This window comes from Panthera tigris, chromosome B4 (genome assembly GCF_018350195.1).
Source record: "Panthera tigris isolate Pti1 chromosome B4, P.tigris_Pti1_mat1.1, whole genome shotgun sequence".
Taxonomy (NCBI): Eukaryota; Metazoa; Chordata; class Mammalia; order Carnivora; family Felidae; genus Panthera; species Panthera tigris.
The window spans coordinates 3,887,545-3,910,323 of NC_056666.1; the positions used below are offsets into that span (position 1 = coordinate 3,887,545).

Below are 22,779 nucleotides of genomic sequence, written 5' to 3' on the forward strand. Positions count from 1 at the left end.
TATTCCTATGCGGAACACTGCACCCCAAGAAAAATATGTCGTCCGATTTTGGAAAAGGGGGTAAATGCGAAATAGCAATAGTAAATGGTTTTATGTTCTTTAGCTAAAAATGAAGCGTTCAAATTGTACATGAAAGAGCCTTATGCAGAGTAAATTATAAATAATATGTGAATGACTGCAAGTAGAAACCCCTTGGTGTAATTTAGCTTATGCTTCTGATGAAGCAAATTGTGTGTTGGAATTGCATTAACAAGTGAGAAATACAATTTTACGTTTTCAAAGGAATTCTTTTTATCGACTTTAAAAATGTAATGCTCTTCAAAATGATGTTATTATTATTCCCTACGGTGGCTGTATGGCTGCATAAATCTAATGTCATGCTGGTTCTGCTTATCCATAAGCTCACGCACACGTGACCCCCCTCCCGGCTGGTGAGGCTCCGTGAGTAGTGGAGACAGAGCAGAGGACGCGGGGAACCCAACACCTTACCTTCTCTTGATCCCAAACACCGGGTGCCACTGCTGCCACATTCCTCACATTCAAGGGCATCTGGCCACATTGCAACCCCAGCCCCGCTGCCGTCTGTTCTTAAACGCAGGGCCGTCTTCCAGACGGCCGCCCTCTTAACCTCCACCATCGATCATCTCACGGCGGTCCGAGAGCACAGTGCTCAAGGTGCGGCTGGATAACGACGGTTTGGGCACGTGGCAATGTTCCGCCCCAGGAAACAAAACATGTTCGAGAGGAGAACTCTCTCTACACAGATCGATGGAGCAACTGGGAGTGTCCCGAAGTCTTTTTTGGTCCGCTCTTCCCTCAGACTTGACCATTCCCTTAAAAGTCGGTGAGCCAACCGGGCCCTGGGTTTTGCATGACCGGCCGCTACTTGGTGGGGAAAGGGGATCTCGGGATCTCTGCAGGTGGGCAGAAGTCTTCTGGCCCACATCGTGATCTGAAAGGTTAGCCTGTGCCGGCCGGGTCCCCGCTGCTGTCACCCGTCAGGGCGGCCACTGCGCTCAGCTCTGCCAAGTGTCTTCCCCCAGAGTTAATAGAGACTCTGGTGTGGGTCTGATTGCTTCTGACAGTCCTTATTCTTCCAAATTGCCTCAGCGAGCCTGTAACACATCCCTACGGCAGCGGCTTTTGTCTTCCTGACGGCATGTCATGTCAAATCCTCTCAGGACCCGTCACTAATCAGGCGTAAAAATGCTCTGAATAAATAATAATAACAATAACTGTAATAGTACAAATGAGAATGCACGTAAACCGTCGTTCTGTGTCATCCAGCTGGAAGCTGACGACAGAACCCAAGAGACTTCGCGCTCTAGGAGGGTACTTAGATAATTAACCAGCAGTATCGAAAATTAGAAACTGTGTCCAACTTCAAGCGAAGGGTGTGCTCTAAAATCGAATTTCTAAATGTAACGGCCTCATTTACTTTCATAAAGCCTATTTAAAAACGGATGTTTGTAAATGAGGGCCTCTTGAGGCGGGGCGGGGAGGGAGGCAGAGAATGTCAAAGTTTCTGGAGAAGAAATAAGCGAACAGAAGGTCACTGAAGGTTTTACAACATTGATGGGCTCTAAAGAGAGTATCAGTGAGCTTTACCGATTTTGACGGTTTTCATTCCCGGACAGCGTGGTCAGATTGATTCTCAGCTCTTAAATATTTCCAATTGACCTGCAGACCAGGGCCCACGTCAGTGTCTGCGGAGTATGTCTTAAGTTCTGAGATGATATCTCTATCTATATATCTACTCATAGTAATATGTTCATTCGAGCCTCAAAAAATAAAACCAGAAAATACACACAGTTATATCAGAATGTTTTCAGATTTAAAATTTAACAATAACACTAAATCTATGTTTTGATTATAAAATCATAAGCGATTATTCTAACTTATCCACATTACAGCTGCATTCTACCGAGAAGCATATTGTATTTAAGAAAGAATTTTCGTGCGTTGTGATATGTTCTTAGCAGTCCACGGATGTCAGATGCGCCATTTTATATTTATATTTAAGTATACTTACAGATTTTTTTCTATATGCAAAAAAATGGTTGTATGACAAAGAAAACAGAATTAAGAGAAAAGTTCTAATACTACTGAAGAAAAAAACTGATTTTAAAGAAAGCATTTTCAAGAAAGCATTTCGTGCACTAATGACAAAGCATTTTTATGTGTCCATTAAGGAAAAACTGCAGGGTTTTTACCAAGAAACTTATTGTCCGAGGTACAGAATAGCAACCTTTGCCTCTCCAATTTTAGCATTTCAGGATATTCTCTGTTTATTCCAAATTAAAAAAAAAAAAAAAACTTATCTTGAGAAGACTATAAGGGTTTCTGGCAGTGTATGGCTCAATTCTTGTCAGTTATTATTTATAAATTTTTTTAAACTAACTAATGTGTGGTATTTCTTAATACCTATGCTTGGTGAGTAAATACTATAAATACATATTTACTTTGTGGCAAACTTCTGAGACAGCCATGAAAGGATATCGATTGCATCAGGCAAGGGAGCCTATGGTTTCCAAGCGCCTTCTGGGAACATGATGGCTGTGGATGTATAGGCCACGTCTATCAAAAGAAGATGTGAATGCTAAGAGAACAGGAAGACACTTCCCAAGGGACAGGCCTGGCGAGTGGTGTCTTCTTGCAAACCAGCTTCCCCCAGGGGATGGCACGGGATGCCAGCAACAGGGTGTAATGGCGACTGGAGACCATGCTCTGGGAGAAGAGCTGGAAGAAAGGGGCCCTCAGACCGAGAAGGCAAGACCCTGGAACTTCTTCTAAGTAGACCATTAGATTAGACCTGCTCTATGGTTTTTCCATCTGAAGAAATCTATCAATGTCTTTTTACATAATATACAGGGAGATTTCTAAACAATCAGGGGCAGAACCTTACAGGTCTCCAGCATGGCTTAGACGACAAGCAGTTGTCGGTTAATCTGGCGGACCGCAGATCACTGCCAGCGGCAATGATTTGTAAAACTCATGTAACAAACCAACATGGAATCCATGCTCTTTTGCAGGCATGCAATGGTGAGTACTTAACATCAGCCCCACCCTCAAGCAGGTAAAACTTCAGTGAGTTAAATGTTATCGCGGATTTAAGGAGGGACTAATCAGGGCGCCTGGGTGGCTCAGTCAGTTAAGCGTCCGACTTTGGCTCAGGTCATGATCTCATGCTTCGTGGGTTCGAGTCCCGTGTCGGGCTCTGTGCTGACAGCTCAGAGCCTGGAGCCTGCTTTGGATTCTGCGTCTCCTTCTCTCTCTGCCCATCCCTCACTTGCACTCTGTCTCTCTCTTAAAAATAAATAAACATTAAACAATTAAAAAAAAAAAAAAGGAGAATTCTGGGCTCTCCATCTGGCCCAGAAGTTCTTGAGTTGGAGGTTTAAATACCCCACTGATTTTTTTTTAACCATGGTCAGAGGCGATAACTTGGTATTTTGTTTTATTTATTAAATATAAGCAGTATCTATTGGCTCCTCTGCCTGAACAGATTAGAAATATCTCAGTTGAAGTACTTGGCTTCCTTCTACTTCTTCTAATAATTCCTGCCAGTCCTATTTTCATTTATAATTCTTCATTGGTCATTATTATGTTATTAAAAAATACACTTTAACATCTATTTCCTGACTCCTCAGTTTAAGTTACTATGTGTCTCTCACATTCCTTTTGTACAAGGCAGTTATTATTATTAACAACTTGTAATAATTATCATAAATAATGAGATTCTGGTTTATAAACTACCCTATTGTTTTACAGAGAATTTGCTTTTGCCTAAAACATTTACCCTCCCCCACTACTGGAGATTAGAACTCCTATGAAGCCATCCACCTGGGATTCCTTTAAATCCCTCATCCTTGCTAGTCTCAATGCCAATTTAGCCCAACAGATCACTGTTTCTTGGGTTCTGTTTCCTATCTGAACATTGGTCAGCAAATTCTCCAAAGGCAACAGGTGACATATAGACTTCCCAAGTCATGGCATTTCCAAAAAAGTATTTATCACTCCTCACACTTGAATGGTATTTTGATTGGGTCTAGAACTTTAAGTTCAAAATGATTTCTTCCCTGCCCCTAGACTCCTGTGGACATTTCTGCCTGTTTTTTAATTCTTCCTAAGGTTGCTGATGGAAAGTCTGAGGAAGATCTAATTCTGACTTGAAGCTGACCTGTTCTTTCCTTCTGGTACCTTTTGGGCTTTTCCCTTCATACTTATCTTTTAAACTTGTGAGAAGGGTACCCTGGGTGGGACTCTGTTAGCATTCATATTCTTTGGGATTCCTTGTAGATGATTCCAATTCAGATGCTCTGTCTTCTGGACTCGGCTGCCCATTTGCAGGCGTGGTAAACACTGCTTCTGTAGCTTCTTTATTAATTCAAGTCTTCTCATTTGTTTTGTTCTCACATTCATAAACTCTTTAATTGACCTTTCATATGTCTTAATATTTCACTCGTGCTACCCATCATCTTTCTTCGTGTTTTGGATACGTTTTTGAGATATTTCCTCCTTTATTTCAGGAAGTACAAGAGTGGTTAGAAACCCTGCTACTGAATGTTTTTCCTTTTCACAATTGCGTTTTGAAATTTTCAATACACTTACTTGCTCGTTTTCACAGCAACCTGTTTATGAATAAACTATTTACTACATTATCTCTGTTTTCTTTCTTTTTTTCTTTTTTTCTTTTTTAATAATTCTTTTCTGTTCCTTAAGTTAGCTTTGTTTTCCTCCAGATTCATTCTTTTATTGGCTCATCTTGGCCCTTCATTTCAGATACTGTAGTTGTTTTTCAAATATCTGGATTCTTTGTTCATTTTTGTGAGTCACAGGTTCCTTGGTCTTCTGTTCTTTTTAAGAAAAGTGGATGTCTGCCAAGCTGGAGGCTCAGGGAGGCTGCTGGAGCAGTTCCCGTCACACCCGGAGGCCCGAGAGGCAGGGGAGCCGATGGTGTAAGCCCCAGTCCAAGGGCAAGAGAAGATCTGTGTCCCAGTTCAGGCAGAGAAAAGAGGTTCCCCCTTCATATGCCTTTATGTGCTATCCAGGCCCCCATGGCATTGGATGAGGCCCCCACACTGCAGAGGGCCATCTTCGTTACTGTTAACTTCCCCCCAAAACACACGCCCGGAAATAATGTCTTGGCAGGACCCCAGTTGAGCTGACACATAAAATTAACCATTACATCCCCACAATCTAGATGTCAAAGCTGGCCAAGAAAATGTCCAGTACAGGCCAGGTAAGAGGACAGTTCTTGGAAAAGGGGGAACAGGTGGCTCGAGAAGCCCACCGAAGGAGAAAAGGAACCTTATATTCCTGAACTGAATTAATTAATGTGTGTGGAGCTAATGGAAATGCTATGCATTATCCGATTAGGGTCCACTGCAGATTGCATGAGATCACACAATATCAGAGTCTCTGATACAATGAAATGCCTTTTTGGGTGCAAATTAGGATCATTAAATGACACAGAAACAAAATCAGAGAATAGGAGAAGCTAGACTGAATGAGGTTAGGGACATTTCCATTAGCCACGTCTACACCTTTGCTCTGTCATTTCTTCAATCAGAAGAGATCAAAGTCAGTACCAAACACTCCCCATGTGTCACTGCAATCATTGCCTTTATAAAACACATGATTAAATTAAGCATTTGGTAAAGTCCTTCTGCAGTGTGAGTTCAGGCAACTTTCAATGATTCTTCTTTCAATGTCATTTTAAAACCTCAAATTCAAGAACTTTCTTTTCTATTGTGCTGCCTCGGGCAGAATTCAACTTGAAAATTACAGGTAAAACAGCGGTGCTCAGAGTGAACAGACAAGAAAAGTGGTCCCTTAGAACATACCTACCTTTTTAAACGTATTACCCTCTGACCGTATCACATATTTGATGCATGGTTAATTCAACAGCCTGAATGTTCCTGAGCTTGGATTCGAGCAGCTCCAACAGATGGGCCGCTGACCCAGCTTTAAAGAATCTCCAACTCTATGTAATTTTATGTCGCATTTTCCGGGTTTTGCATTTTTCCGCTAGGGGTTGCAAGGAGTCTTACTCCAGAGAGGTTTGAGAACCACGAGGGGGAAAATTGGGGAAAAATGAGTTAAGTGATGTAAAAGTGTAGGAAAGGGCTTTTCTTTTAATCAGTAGCAAGTACCCTGAAGCTTTGCTCTGGAAATGGAAGGAAATGATGATTTTGAAAGGTGTAAAAAGGAGGAATAAGCAAGGGATACGGCCAACAATCACCCTCTGTCCTGGCGTTACTCCATCCCACCAGAAACAGTGGGCAGGGGGCCTCCCCATCAGCCCCATGGGCATCCAGCCTGGAAAAGGCAAGGGTGGCCGAGGGTCGGAGAGGCCACCCTCTCCACAGCGACAGAGGACAGCTGAACATCGGTCTGACTAGCATAACCCTCGATGAGGAACATCTTCTAGAAGCCGGGCCGCACCATTCAAGTACAACCACCAAAACTATAATTTCACTAATGAACATTGAATCCCACTCTCCCATAGCATGCTCTTTGCTGCTCTGCCCTATGTAATGTTTTTAAGAGAAGCTGGTTCTACAACATACCTCTTGGATCTTGACTTACGGTTCGAATTAGAGGTGATGTTTGGTAAATATTATCTCCAGGGATCTTGTAGCCTGTCCTTTGGAACCAGGCTGATCAACTCTGTTAGTCTTAAAATGCAAATCAAACCCAAGAAGAAGACGTGGGTTGACCTGGTGCCATGGCACCACGCAGGAGGGATTACTGTGCCCAGCCCAGTCGGAACAGAAAAAGAAGCCCGAAAAGCTCTCCAGAAAAAGAGATTGGAGGTAGGTCTCCCACCAGCCGGCACAGTGCGATCCTGGCCCTCCCCGTGGCCTCTGGATTCTCTTCTGCGTTTACTTCGCTGGAATCCCTGATTGTTTCCCCTCTGCACAGTATCTCACTGCCTGGTGATCACTGTCTTGCTGTGGAGTAGATGTGTATGCATCTGGTCACCTGAGGGGGCGGGGGGGGGGCAGGATGCCTGGGTCCATCGAGGTGTCTTAGTTTTCTGTGAGCATATGTCTATGTCTCTCCAGGAGACCCTCATATCGGCAGCTACAGCTATTTACTGATGGTTTAAGGAGGGGGAGTATTGCACTGCGCTACATCTAAGTGGCTACGGATCACGAGACGCATCCCGATGTCAAACATGATGCAACGTATGAATACGTGCGTTATCTGAGTCGATGGAGAAACCGAGAGACAAGAAACTCATTCGGCCAAAGTACAGACTAGCGGCGTGTGGCCGCTGCAGTGTGGACTGGGTCCGCGCATGTCGGCATCGAATTGCTATGTTATGTGTGTTGTGTTGTGTTTTCACTGTTTTCCAGCTGCATGGAGGTATGACGGGTCTACACAAGGTGAACACAATTAATGTACAAAATATGATGTGTTAAGACCTATATGTACACTTTGTGTGATTATCACCATGGTCTAGTAGAAAACAAAACAGGCTTCAAAACGGTATTGTGCTGTGATATCTCTCTCTTTTTTTTAAAGAAAGAAACATTTGTGAACATCAAACATATCTGAGTCGGGGAGAACAAAAGTCAAATAGTCTGAGGTTATGATTTCTGGAAAGTGGCATGTTTTGGGGTGGTGGGCAGGTTATGTGTGGATTTATATTTCTGTGTGTGTGTGTGTAGACTTTTTGTTCCTCACACTGAATATATATGCTTTTACTGTAAAAGCATATCAGTGTGGAAAAAAAAAAAACCCACTATGATCTACATTTCCAGTTTTGTTAACCAGTATTTACTTTATGTGGATACAGTGGTGAGAACAAGAGCAAAGCAGATCCCGGTTTCCTCAGCGTCGCGGTCAAGGCTGAGACGGGCGCCGGAGGGAACACGCAGCTCCAAGCCAGACACAGGTCTGAGGGCAGAGGAGGAGTGTGCCCGGCGGGAGGGTGGGGAGGGAGCTTAGAGAAGCTTCGGGAGGCCACGGCATCTGGGAGGGGCATCTGCAGGAGCCGCGATACCCTGGGGGGTGGGGACCAGGTGCAAGGGTGAAGCAGGTTCCGTCTGGGGAGCGAGCGGGGGGTTTAGGACTTAGGGATTTGAAGTGTCTCCGAGACGTCAAATGAGATGTCTAGCCCCCTTCTGAAGCTCCGAGGACTGGCCTGACTTGGTGAAGAGTGGAGCCTCCTTGGGGGGGAGGAGGAGGCAGAGTGAGGGGGACTTGCAGGGGGAGGCGTGGAGGGGCATGTAGGCTGGGGACCGGCCTGAGCAGTGTCCAGATGGCCCGAGGTGACCGTTACAGCTGCGGTCAGCACTGGACGCCGTGGGTGCTGCTGGGCGCTGAGCTAACCCATTCCCTGTCGTGACATGTGGGTGTTTTGTGAGGTTTTGGGGGAGGGGGGTCAGCCGCACTGGGAGGGTGGAGGCCAGAGTGGGGGTGAGGACAAGGTGTCCGTGCCTGGTCAGGGACGCCCTCCTGCCATGACCGTGCCTTGGGGGCCGGCGTCACGGCGAGGAGCCTGAGGAGGACACAGAAGGCCCAGGCCACTCACACGGCCCTGAGCACAGGGGCTCATGTCACACAGACCTCTGATGTGTGGCGCTGTTTCTCGGGCAGATTTGGAGTTACCCCACAGGGGTTTCCATCAATGTCACTGTTCCCAGAGCCCAACACAGCTTCCCCACCTCCAGGCTGAGCACCGGGAATACGCCAACTACAGACAGAAAATCCAAAAACACACTTCTCGGGGCGCCTGGGGGGCTCAGTTGGTTAAGCATTCGACTCTTGGTTTCGGCTCAGGTCATGATCTCACAGTTTGTGGTTCAAGTTCAGGCTCTGTGCTGAGCCTGCTTGGGATTCTCTCTCTCTGTCTCTCTCTCTCTCTGCCCCTCCCCTGCTTGCTCTCTCCGTCTCTCAAAAACAAAAACAAACACACACTTCTCGCTTTGTGACACAGTGGCTAGGACACACGCTAGATGCACGAACGCACTTGGCCAAGCCCGTTAACCCAAGCTGTTGTCTCGGAAGGGTCTCGAGTTGAAAACACACGTGACAACATTTCCTTTATGTGTTCAACAAACACGTGTGGGACACACCTACCGAACACCAGGTGCAGCAGGGGACAGGGGCGGCTGGGGGCCAGGACTCCCGTGGGCCCCGAAGGCCCGTGCCCGGAGGCAGACCGGCACCTTCCACGCTCACGGCGGCACCGAGAAGCGTGTGCAAACCCACGTTCCGCCTCTGCAGAAACCTGACGCGGATCCGGGAGAGGCTTCACCCCCCGTGCCAACAGCCCACGGAGCTTCGCGAGGAAACCGAAATCGGGAGGTGTCTCGGTCCGAGGAAAACCCGACGAGACCCTGACCGAGAACCCCAATACTCTGGGAACGGAAGGCAGGCGCGTTATTTCCCTCTCACGTACCCGGGACCCGTCCCCCCCGCAAGGCTTGTTAGGCCGGAGGCTGCTGGGCCACCCTGGAATTTCTCCTCCAGCCAGCCTGAGGGAGGGCCAGAGAACGCGCACTCCTCACAGGCTATTCCAGAGAGCTGTACCTTAAGAACCTCGATCCTGGGATATTCTTGTCAGCTGCAAGGTTGGCGTCTCCGGGGTGCACACAGCAGGGGAGGGGGCGCCCGGGCCTAGCCGCATTCTGGGCCTGCAGGGAAAAATGCATGTGTTCCGTGAGCAGAGCTGCCTTCACGGCCACGCCGGGAGGCTACAGGACGCCAAAGCCACGGCCGAGTGCTGAGCTACAAGAAATATGCATTTGGTCTTCACCCTGTTCCTGGCACAGAATTCCTAAAACCCTGGGAACTTCTAAGTGAAAAGAGCTTCAAGGTGTCTTTTGTTATGTTAACGCAGTGACTTCTGGAAGCGCCCCGGGGGGGGGGGGAGGGGGGGGGGGGGAGGGGGGGGGAAGGTTCCGGAGTCACAGGTTTCCTGATGAATCCCTGGCTAGATTGGCTGGCAGAGGGCAGTACACAGAGGGCAGCACACTGAAGTGGCAGGGTCCAGGGGTTACAGCCCAGACAGGAGGATCCACAAAATGGCAAACATTTCCTACGGATCCTTTAAGGAAAACATTTGCTCCTGCCCCGTGCTGCTGGATGCCGGAAACAGGCGTGTCCTCCGTGGACAGCAGGTGAGTTGGGCCCTTTGCCCGTACTGGCTGCAGTATTTCTGATTATGCCCATCATCACGCTGATGACTTTTCTGCCAGGAAGATGCTTTTCACCCGGGAGGTCAGTCAGGCGTTGCTTAGAAAATGCAGAGCTTTATTGCTTATTCCCAGCAGAGGTCGAAAGATGGCTGTGTAGCGACTTTATTAAATGTTAGAAAATAAATTGTCAATAGATACTCGCTTTTTTAAAAGTTTATTTATGCATTTTGAGAGAGACACAGAGAGAGCTTACGTGCAGGAGGGGCACAGAGAGAGAAAATCCCAGGCAGGCTCCACAGTCAGCGTGGAGCCCGACAAGGGGCTTGATCCCACGAACCAGGTGATCGTGACCTGAGCCGAGGTCAAGAATCTGATGTTCATGGGGCAACTGAGTGGCTCAGTCACTTCGGCCGATCCCACGGGTCGTGGGTTTGAGCCCCGCATCGGGCTCTGTTGACAGATAGCATGGAGCCTGCTTTGGATTCTCTGTCTCCCTCTCTCTCTGTCCCTCCCCCAGCTCGTGTGCTCTCTCTCTCAAAAATACATAAACGTCAAAAAAACAAGAGTTGGACACTCAACCATTCTAGCCACCCAGGCGCCCCAGCAGACACCCATTGTTTTTACCGTGATCACTGCTTTCATCGCTCATAGACCCACTGACCGTCCCCTTCATTACCAGAGTACTCAGGTGTCCCGACTGCTCCTGTGACATTGCAAACCTTAGACTTCGGATAAGCCCCGAGGCCCTTACTGTTTGATACTATGAATCAGGTCATGCTGATGACAGTTGTCTAGGTAAGAGCATTCGCACAGGTTTTTGGACAGAATTTACAATAAAACTGAGATGTATTTCCGTCTTCGGGGCCAGTTCTAAGTATGAACTAGGGTTATCCTAGCATTCCAGGAATCCAGGAATTCCTTTCTTTGAGGACACTGGGGGACGTTCAGCTCAGCAGCTGGCGGTGACCTTGAAGACGTCTGCCACCCTGAGCCTTGTGCACTCTGGCTCTGGTCCTGTCTCCCTCTCAGTCAGTCCCGCCAAGAGACATACTGCAAAGAATATGTTTGTGGCCAAGGGGTGTGAAGGCAGGTGCAGGAGAACCGGCCAGGGGGTGCTGGGTGTTCACTCCTGTTTTTGTCCTTAGTTTCGTTTATGCTGGCATCGCCTTCCCACTGCTCAGTCCAGGTAAACATATCCTAAAGACAATGTAACTATGAATCCATCACTCATTTTTTGGCCACATCGTGAAGGGTATACTACTTTCTAGGAGCCCCATAAAATTTACTAGGTGAGTCTCCGGGTGTGTCCAGAATTGCACAACAGAGAGAAACTGCATTGGGTTTTGATTGCAGGCATCCTGGCCACAGCACCCGACTTCCTCAGCGCCCATTCCCGAGGATGGCAGTCGGAAAGAGATGTTGTCTGAGGACTAATCTGGTAGGAGGCAGGGCTAGCATTCAGCCAGTTTGTGCCCGTGTGTCCTTTCTGGTGTTCTCCCCGGTGTCTTTCCTGACTGATCCGCCATGGCCACCACGGTCTATTACTCTAGACACGTCATCTGACTTTTTTTTATTATTTTTTTAAATATTTATTTGTTTTTGAGAGATGGAGAGCAATCAGGGGAGGGGGAGAGAGAGAGACAGAGACAGAGACAGAGACAGAGACAGAGACAGAGACAGAATCTGAAGCAGGCTCTAGGCTCCGAGCTATCAGCACAGAGCCTGACGTGGGGCTCGAACTCACGAGCTGTGAGATCATGACCTGAGCCGAAGTCAGACGCTTAACTGACTGAGCCACCCAGGCACCCCTATGTTGTCTGACTTTTAAATGGATAGCCAACATGTGACGGGAATTAACCGACAGTGACAAATGTACGTGTTCTCTGATGTATATTGATTCAGGTTGGATGGAGAAAATCGTGAGTTGTGTTTCTATGTTTATCCATTCTGCAAAAATTAACTTCATATTGTTAAAACATATAAATGTACCTCGAGTTGTACATCGTCGACAAGATTAACCACCCCTCCATCAGTTGTCTGTGTCCTTTGCTTGCTGCAAAATAGCAGATATGCATTTTCCTTTCATCCTAGTGAAAGCTGGCTAGCAAATGAATTCTCAGAGTTGACCCGTGTTGCCCTGCAAGCTTATAGAAAATGCCTTTATTGCAGGCACCAACTGGGTGGCATACTTCTGTATTGGTTAAAGGTATTTTGCAAGCAGTTTTGTATCATAAATGCAAAACTAACTATGGTGGATTATGTTACCGGTCGTTATTGTTATTTTATATGAATAGATGCTCGTCAAAATTCACCCTATCCCAGATATTAAAATAGATACATTTAAGACCTCAGACACTTGGATAGGAGGTGGGAAGCCTGGATGGGAAAAGCCTATTTAATTCGTGGGGCTGTCTGCTCTGTTAGTTTATCTTTATCTGAGATGTAATTTACGGAGAGCTGCTTGTGCCTCAAGGAGAATAATTAGAATCAAGATGTGATTTTTAATGTTTATTTATTTTGAGAGAGAGAGAGACAGAGAGAGACAGAGTGTGAGCAGGGGAGGGACAGAGAGAGAGAGAGAGAGAGAGAGAGAGAGAGAGATGCAGAATCCGAAGCAGGCTCCAGGCTCTAAGCTGTCAGCACAGAACCCGACACGGGGCTCGAACCCATGAACTGTGAGGTCATGACCTGACCGAAGTGGGATGCTCAACTGACTGAGCCATCCAGGTGCCCCAAGATATGATTTTTTAAAATTTATTAATATTTTTATTTTGTAGTGCTTATACTCGTCTGGGTTTTTTTGTGTTCTAATAGAGAAAAAAAAAAATATCATCAGGGTCTGAGCTAAAGAATCTTGAGAGAATCTTTCCTGGGGCGCCTGCGTGGCTCAGTCGGTTAAGTGCCTGACTGTTGATCTGGGCTCAAGTCATGATCCCAGGGTCATGGGTTAGAGCCCCAAGCCAGGCTCCACACTGGGCATAGAGCCTGCTTAAGATCCTCTCTCTGCCCCTCCCCCGTGCAAGCATACTCACATGTTCTCTCTCTCAAAAGAAAGTATCTAGGTCTTGCATTTTCAGAGAGAGTACAGTTTTAACCAGTGCTATTTTAAATGTTTTTGTACAAATGTCCAATTGTGTAATTATATGATGTTAAATGGATGCATATTGGTAATAAAATGCCTTATTCTGCACAGTCTTGAATTTGAAGTACGTTATTTGAAATTTATTTCAACGTATTTAGACGGTGATTATTGAGTACCGTAAAGGCCCGTTAAAAAAGTGCTTCTCTGTGCTATATGTTCAAGTTTATCTCCGAGTCAGACCATGCTGCTTCTCTCTGTAATACACACAATATAATGATCTGCCTTTAGATAATGCAACTACACCCGGTATGATTACAAGCAAAACGTGTCATTTTAAAAAAGATTTCTAGGATTTGTCTTCTGGCTATATCGAATTCCGACTTGTAACTAGGCCGTCAGAATTATCTATTGCAATTCCAATCACTGAACAATGTTCTCTTGTGTTTGTGTATCAATCGTACGGGAGCTGTAACAGTGTAGACGCTGCACAAATGCTTTAAAGTAAATGGGTTAATGGAAATAGAGACAGTTCCTTTAGTGAAAGGGTTTTGAATCTGCATCTCGGAGTCTGTAATTTGCAATTGTTGTTACCCACAAAGTTTGTCTTATCGTCCTGGCTCATTTCTATTTTTTTCTTAAAAAACGACTAATTCATTCTTTAGCCTATTTTCAAACTTTTGGGCACTGGTTTCTTTCATACTCTATCAATAGATGACTCATGCCAGTCATGTAGATTAGATTCCAGGTGTGTCCATCGCAAGAGCCAAATATTTCTACTGAATATGGTTTTTTGAGGTTTGGATTATATACTTGCTGTTGAGCCCCATGGGTTAGGCACTGGTTTCCTAGAACCATATCGATTTCATGCTGTCAGCCTAAAACAAAACAAAACAAAATAATACCCAAATAAAAAATATGAGCATAATCTGTAAAGATGTGCCCATGTATGTGTGTGTGTAAAAACTGCCAAATCGTTGTTGTTGCTTTAAGTAACAACAGAAAGATCCACCATCACTTCAACTGTGTTTAGCAGGTGTGAAGTCCTTCCCCGGTCTGTGGGATCCTCGCTTAGATGATCTAAGATCGAGATGCCGACTGTAGACTCTTCAATTAAAATGATTTACTATCTTTATATTTTAAGAGCTTGAATTTGTAACATTATAATCAAGATGCAGCAGTGGAAGAGAAAATAACGCGTGACCGCACGGAGAAGAGACCCAAGTCTGACACAGGTCGAAACCGGGCTGACCCACGTGGAAATAAGTCCACAGCACGCGCCTCAGGAGTAGCGGGGAAGTTATTATGGCACGATAAATGGAGGCTCCTGTTATCTTTTTATGGATGGTAATCTGTTAAAGGGTATCGTGCATGAGAGTATTATTGCCTAAACGTCACAAATATAAACATATTTCAACTTATTTTTAGAGAGTAATTTTCTGTGTTGTTAATAGTGCTAAAAATTAACTGGCATTAAAATGGAACTAAGCTTCTGAATAAAATTTAGGGCACAGTACACATAACACCCACCACGCACACACACGCACACATCAGTGCACACACAATACGCTCTCTTGCTGTAAGAGTTTGGAAGTTGAAAAAAATATATATATACTTTCAAAATCCTGAGGTCAAACATAATTCTGGGGTCAAAACATACTCTTGCGACTGTGCACGACATATTGAAATAAAATATGTTTTACAGGTGTCAAAGCAGGAACAAAAAGCAGTGCTTAAAAACCTTGGTATTTGAAAGATGAATTTATGGCCGCCTAAATCCTCGAGTGGAAAGACTGAAATGCCTTTATTTCGACTGCTCGTTGCCTGCAAAAAGGCACCAGCATGATAAAGAGCCGTGGAACTCTTCCGGAAGCGTTCTTCTACTGTATAAAAACTGTGGCCGCTCTTTTCTTCCTCAACCCCCGCCCCCACCTGGTCAACATCCTTATCACATGTTCTCTGGCCCGGTCGCTTCGAGTCAGGCACTAACCACACTGCCTTTTGTCCTCTGGCAAAGATAATGCATCTGGGTTTCCTTAGTGATATTCTAAACACAGGTTTTCTGTCCTTCTGTACGGAGCACACAGTCTGGGTGGATGCCTGATGTGTGCGAGGCCCCCACCCCCACCTACACACCGCGCTGGCTCCCAGGGTGGCCCCTGTGCTCCGTCCAGCCTGGCATTGTCAGGGGCGGGGGCACCGCGTGAGGTCCTGAGGTCGCTCTCCGGTGTCCTGCCCCACAGCCACAGGGAGCTTTTGTGCCCTGCCTTCTCGATTTGCTTCTACTTTCTGTTGTTGACATCTGAGTGAGTTACACCGTGAAGAAAGTTTGCCTCCGGGAAGAGGGAGCGAGTGCCTACTGAGAATTTTATGTGCATAAATGTGGGGCCAGGGAGACTCAGGTTCGGGAGAAGGCAGGGGGGAGGGAGAGGCATGTCGCATGCTGTGCCCCGCTATGAAAATACCAAGAGATGGGGCTGGGAAGGTGGGCAACAGAGAGAGGAATGCAGTTATGACTGCTCTCATCAAATTCTGTCCCCGCAGACTGATGTCAGGAAAAAATCTATCAGAGAAACAGAGTCCTGAGGTCTCTGGAAAGTAGGGATTTCGGAGGTCGCCGGGAGACGGGAGTCAATAATATTTATGCTTCTTTTCAGCTAAGAGAATCACCGTGTGTAATCATTTCTGGAGGACACCTGCAGCACCGGCTTTTGTCAACAGGACCACGGACACAAACAAAACACACGCAGTCACTTCCCACCGGGATGTGACATTCGGGACCAGCCCTGAATGCGGGCACACGTGGGAGATGTGGAAGCTGCCGACGTCAGGCAAGACTCTTCTTCCCCTCTCCTCCGTGGCTTCCTCAGTGGGCTCTCCGGGAGGGGCTGAGAGAGAATGTCGGCCGCTACAAGCTTGACCGTCTTTAAGTGTGCTTGGGGGTGAGGGCGAGGGGAGGGAGAACCGTGAGCCATCACTATTCCGAGGCCGATTTAACCAAATGCCTAGGGGGAAATCTGGCTCTCAGATAGGCTGGCGCTTAAACATGAATGATAGACATGTTACTCATGGTACAACGGAGGCAAAGACATCACTCACAGGAAGTGATTACAGTTCTTTATCTTCTGGGCCCCAGTCGCTAAGGAAATTCTGACTGAGTGAGCCAAAGAAATCAGTCCCTTTGGAGTTCAGGCTAGTTAGTCATGACAGCTCGTGTTTGCTGTTATTAATAGCGACCGCATTTACCAAGTGGACAGACCTGCAGACCTAAGCACAAGTCCGTGTGCATGAGCTTGCTTTGATGCACATTTGAGGTAAACACAGCCCGGCCTCATTTTCCAAATAAAGAAATCGAGAGCCTCAGCCTGGCAGGAAGGAAGATTCCAATGGAGGCTTTCGAAGTTCGAGTGCCATTCCTTCCGCTCTTAGGGCTCTTTGGCTTAGACGCGGGCCTCTGTGAGCTTTCTCGCGGAGTCAGGCCAGCGCAGGCCAGGCACTGGTCACTCTGTGCCACGCGGTCAGACTCGTCCGTACGTGCTAGCGGCAGGTGCCGTGAGTCCCCGATTTTTAGTCAGAAGAAAAATGCCAAATCATGTTTGACTTTTCCCAACAAGTGTCCTCGGGCCTGGAGCGGGAGCTGTCTTCCGGCATAATTAACTCGGAAGACGTGCGTGTCTCTGGGAGCTAGAGGGCTCGACGGAGGTCCTAATGTAGATGAATGTCACATACTTTCATAAGGCTGCTTTATTCCTTTTTAAAATGTCATCTCGGGAATCGTTCATTTTTCCGGAGACGGGCAGCTTTTATTTCCACTGGCAAACACGCGGTTTTACACGGGATGTCTTTCAGTCTTGGCGAGGCAACGAGAGAAGAAGAAACACAGGACTTGTTTAGGGCTGCAGTGATAACTGATTGAATGTTAGCTTCACTGTCAAAATCAGAACTTTCCCATACTATCTGAGGAATGAAAACACATCCTGATTAGTAATCCTCAGCAAGTTCGGAAGGTTAGAGGTGATTCAGTCTCCGTGAATGTGGTCTGGTCGTATTTTAAGAAGGGCCTCTGAATCATGTGGAGTTGTGTCAAGATATGTGTGATGTTATGTTATTTTAAAAAGGCAGCTTGGAGAGAGGAAATTGAACCATCTTTTTTCAAAAAACTCTGCCCTTTAATGGAAGAAAAGGGCAGGTCATTTCCCACACATCTCACTTACTCTGTGCAATGTGGGCTGTGATGTATTTTTACCACAGACATATAACCTTACTTACTTAGGGTATTTTAAGTTTGTAACTTGAGCTGTTCTTACTTAATATTTATTGATAGATGTGATTAAATGCATGACTTATAATCAAATAAAATTTACTATTGATCTATTTTCCTCTTGATGGCTTAGCCATCTGGAGGGATGGCTGTATAGACATATGTACTGTTGTATGAATATAAAAAATGCATAATTCTAAGTGAACTTCTCAACTTTTCTCAACTCAGAAAAAGAGGAATAGAATCCATCTTCTTTATCTTCCTGAGTTGTAACAACATATTTGAAAGTCCTCGGAAAGTAACAAAACAGTGCTGGTGGGTCAGACAACAGCTAGGTCAGGATACCCTGTTAGGCTGGTTGGTAACTTGATGGCTCAGAATCAGGTATATATTATCTTGCAGCCCCGTGAGGTGAAAGGCATCCCAGGGTGGGGGTGGGGGGGCAGGGAGGGGCTGGCCTCATGTGGTAAATCCACTCTGGGTTCATCATTCAGTCGATCTGTCAAGCAAATTGTTGGAGGCATTCCTAGCCCCTCAACAGAAACCCTGAGCCAGTGAACCACTCTCAGTAGATTCACCATGAGCCAGACTTCGAATTCGTCCCGTCTTAATCCCATATGTTAAGATAACTGCCATTCTTATTCTCCAGATTGCTGTTGATACAAACTGTCCGTCGTGCAACTCTTTTGGTGTGTACCACACCCCATCACAGATTTGGGACTACTCACAGGCCACGATGGAAGGAGAATGGTGAGAGCAGATCTTAACAAGGATTATCAGTGAGTTCTCGGAGTCGGGGGCCTTAGGGCTCCATCATGAGAAGGGGACAAATTTCCTGAGGATTCCACTGGCAAAGAAGGCAAAGGAGGCTGCCAGAATTAGGAAGTCAAGATCCCTAGCTTCATCAGAATTTCCTCATATAAACCAAACTTCCAAATCCCATTTCTTTCCAACAAATGTCCTAATTCTAATAAAAGAGACCCTGTGAATTTGGGAATTCATATTGGGCAGTAATCCATCCACCTGCAAGATGAGACTTTGGGTTTAATTTTCAGAAATCTTGGCCCTCTGGCTACAGGAGATAGGATTTCTTACATGGCCATTCTAGGCGCTTTTGGATTCCTTATATAGACCTTAATCTGGGAATTTAAAGCCCCGAGCTCATCGTTTTCTTTTCCTAAGTTAGCATAGTTAGAAGTAACCAACCAATCCAATTATACTCCTTGTTCTCATCACGATGTTCTCAATAAATGCCTGGCCACCCAGAGCCTGGTCCTCAGTAGGCACTTACTTGCACGTACATAAAGGTGAAAATCTGAGGAGCTATTTCGCCACTATATTCTACACACTCCTTTACCACTGGAAATAGGGTCATTAGTGCCTTTACACCTAATCAGACCAGAGACGAGTTCCAGAAAACCCAGAGATAACTCAGAGAGCTCATCCTGAAGATTCTGTTCCTCTGCAACCACTCTCAATACCACATTCTGCATTAGTCAAATTTAAGTCAGGGAAGCACAACAACTGTGTAGGCTTGTGTTCGAGTGTTTGATCTGCAGAGGTGGGAGACAGGCCATCTCTGTATGGTTGTTGGAGCTTAATGTCCACAGAGGGGCCGGCGGGAAGGAAGATGGAAATGGGATGGAGGAAATAAGATGATTATAAACACAGACTGAAATCCATGTCCTTCCCGTCGCCTTGGCCCCGGGCATGGTCGCATGGGGGAGCCGCAGACATGGCACTCTATCTGCATTGTTGACCAGATGGCCAGGACTTTCTCCTCGGGTTTTCTAATTTCTTCAGGGAAACTGCTTAATGGCTTTTTTTTTTTTTCATGTTTATTTATTTTTGAGAAAGAGAAAGAGACAGAGTGTGAGAGAGGCAGGGGCAGAGAGAGAGACACACACAGAATCCGAAGCAGGCTCCAGGCTCCAAGCTGTCACCACAGAGCCCAACACAGGGCTGGGACGCACAGACTGCGAGATCATGACCTGAGCTAAAGTCGGACACTTAACCGATTGAGTCACCCAGGGGCCCCTTAATGGCTATTTTTAAGTCATCTAGAAGCATTCTTAAAAACCAGCCCACAGCTGTTACATTTTGGTTGTTCTTCCAGAAAGTTATTTTCGGATCTTTCTTGGTCACATCGTCCATCAGCAACAACATATTTGTAAAATAACGTGTGCACGGCACATGGCACAGATGGGCTTTGGGCTAGCTTCACGTGTAAGAACCCTTCCTGGCCTTCCATGATGGATAACATTTCACTGCCAGGTGCACAGTTTAAGCATCCCTGTCTGTGTCCTGATCTGACAGGCGAGGAACGTACGATGACACGGTCAGTCACTGGATTGCCACAGTTGGAACTGGGTTGTCACTTCTTTACTGGGCTGCGGTTGGGAGAGCAGTGAAATAACAAAACTCGAAGAAGAAGCACATGCAGCTGGGCGTAGCCTGAGGACCTGGGAGCAATGACCCCAGACAGCGGGGAGGAGCCCAGCTAGGACCTGCGCGTGGGCTCTGAGCTCTCCTTGTGCTGGTCTTGTGTTGAGGTTGGCCACCAAAAGAAGGTGATGGCCTGTGAATGGCCACAGACCACGTGCCTAAGTTGAGCCAGAGTACAAACCCAGAGCTGCTTGCTAATGACCTTCAGGTAAACAGCGGGACTGGGGTCACTTCCTGCTGCCAGGTTTTGACGAAGGGAGGGTATTTTAAAATGTGCTCTAAGAAGATGAGGCTTAAGCACAGGTTTATGGAGCAGACGTTCACTTGACAGAAACTCTGCAGGCAGCTGAGACACAGGACAGGCCCTCTGCTCCAGGATCAGAGTTAGAGAGTTTGTTTGGGGAAAGGCAAAAGGCATAATGTCAACATGAAAAAAAGAACCCAAACACAAAGTCTCAAACTAATTGCTTAGAAGATAATTTGGGAGGCGGGGGGGGGGGGGGGGGGGGGAGGGGGGAGGTAGGATTAAATATCTAAACTTTCTGATATTCAGCATCTTTGTAACATGTGATTGAAACCTCTGCTTTAAGAGTCTCAAAATATATCTTTGTTATGTCCTTTGAAGAAACAACAGATAAAATCCTTCCTGACCTACTGACTGATGTGTCTCCTGTCCCAGGCAAATTTCTCAAAAACACTGATTATATGGCTTGTTTCCATTCCCTTACCATCTTCCCACTTATTTTTTTAAGTTTTATTTATTTATTTTTTTGGGTGGGGGGAGGGATAAAGAGAGTGAGAGAATTCCAACATGGGGCTCGAACTCACAAACCGTGAGATCATGATCTGAGCCTAAGTCAAGAGTCGGTTGCTTAACCAACTGAACCACCCACGTGCTGCCCCATTTTCTCACTTGTTAACGCCCTTTCGCCTGATTTCCAAAGGTGTCCTAGAAATGGCTAGAGTGTTTGACAGACAGAATGTGGTCTCCTTATTAGAAGAAAGGGGGAAAAAATGGTGAAGTCGTCTGTCTGCTGAGCAGGGCACCACTTACTCTAAAAGCCCGAGTGAAACAAAGTCAAACGTGACCGTTCAGCTACAGATGAAATTCTGCATCTTTGAGGCTGTACGTTTGCATATTTACTTGGCTGAAGATTCACAGTGACTTTTGTACCGTACAACTGTTCCCACTTTGAAATACATGTTTTTATCAAAAAACAAAAACCCCATTACTCCGCGGACATATCCTAAGGTCAGCCTGGCCCTCATGTCAGCAAATGCAATGACAACCTCCATGTAGCTTCCTGGGCCACTCAAGAGCATTGATCACTGCTGCTGACTTCTCACTTTGGGAAACTCCATCTTGTCCATCTAATCTTCTCGTATCACCGATCTGGTCTCTCAACCTCCTTCTCCATCCCATCTGTGAACAGGAGTCAGTCTCGTGCTGGGGTTTCTTAGACTAGGTCTTTGTTCTTATCTAGGCCGTCTCCCTAGTCACTCAGGTGGTTCCGATTGTCAGCCGAACATCAGTGAGTCTGATGTATGAAAGTAGCCGGAACCACTCTCTGGAGATTGGGAAGCACCCATCCACACTGCACACCCACAGCCTCCACCATGTTTCACCTTGGGTCACTTTCTACCTCTATTAGCTTCCCACCCTGGTCCAAACCTGCCATCATCTCTTTCCCCAAATGCCCAAAAGCTACTAACTGTTGTCCTTGCGCTCATTCTAATGACCGTCTAGTAACGTCATGCTGTAATCAGAAGGATTTTCAAGATGAAAGTTGTTATTATGTGACCATTCTTCTAAAATCCTCCTAAAAACCAAGAGCCTGATTATGGCCCAGACGCCTCTCTAGGGTCTGATTTTTGTCTTCTATGGCTGTGCCCTTCTCATTACTCCTTCTCTTCTGTGTTCCACACACTTTGCTCTTTTGTGGTTCCTTCCGCGTGCCAGCTTTCACCCCGCCGAAGGTGTCTGCACATCAGCTCTCTGCCTCCGAACCCCAACGACCCCTTTTCTGGTTAACCTCAAATCATCCCTCAGACCCAAGTCCCTCCAGGAGGACACCAGCCGCCCTCTCATCCAGCTCTGCTACTTGTCTTCCTTGACCTGGGTTTTACCCTTTCGCCTCAGTCTCTGACTGTCCTTCCCCAGAGCTGCCAGCATGCCTTCAACCCTCTGGAAGGCTGCTTTCAACATGATGTTGAGGGGCGCCTGGGTGGCTCAGTAGGCTGAGCATCCGACTTCGGCTTAGGTCACGATCTCACAGATCATGGGTTCGGGCCCTGCGCCGGGCTCTGTGCTGACAGCTCAGAGCCTGGAGCCCGCTTCGGATTCTGTCTCCTTCTCTCTCTCTCTCTGCCCCTCCCCTACTCGCACTGTCTCTCTCTGTCTCTCTCAAAAATAAATAAAAATTTTAAAAATGTAAACAGAATCTTGAAACCTATCCCAAGAGTTTCTGGTTCAGCAGGTTGGGAGTGAGGCCTGAGAATCTGCATTTCTAACAAGTCTCCCATTCATGCTGCGACTCAGGGACCGTACCCCGAAAACCACTGCTTTGAAGGGATCCTACACCTGATGCCCTTTCCCTCCACAGGAAGATAAGCTCCACTGGGCTTGGGAGCATGACTATTTTGGTTTATCAATATCTCTCTAGTGTAGTATGGTCTCCTAGGACAGATGTTCAACAAATAAGCTTCTGATTGAATGATTATTAGAAAGAATAAGTAAATTATAAATCATTTGCTCTAGTAAATAAAATGCTCTGCTGACCAATACGTAATAAATTTACCTAAATGTTAAGTATATTAGCTCAAACAAATATTTCCATTCC

General features: G+C 46.3%; 1 protein-coding gene across 1 annotated transcript in view; it reads right to left on the minus strand.

Annotated features, from left to right (window-relative positions):
* Positions 1–420: 420 nt before the first annotated feature.
* The window catches only part of LOC122240209, a 201,145-nt gene continuing 178,786 nt past the window's right edge, over positions 421–22,779 (minus strand). Inside the window, exons 6-7 of the mRNA XM_042990999.1 lie at positions 9,547–9,650; positions 421–1,211 (exon numbers count right to left, since the gene is read on the minus strand). Coding sequence (XP_042846933.1) covers positions 1,178–1,211; positions 9,547–9,650 — 138 coding nt within the window. The 3' untranslated portion in view covers positions 421–1,177. The remainder of the gene's footprint in view (positions 1,212–9,546; positions 9,651–22,779) is intronic.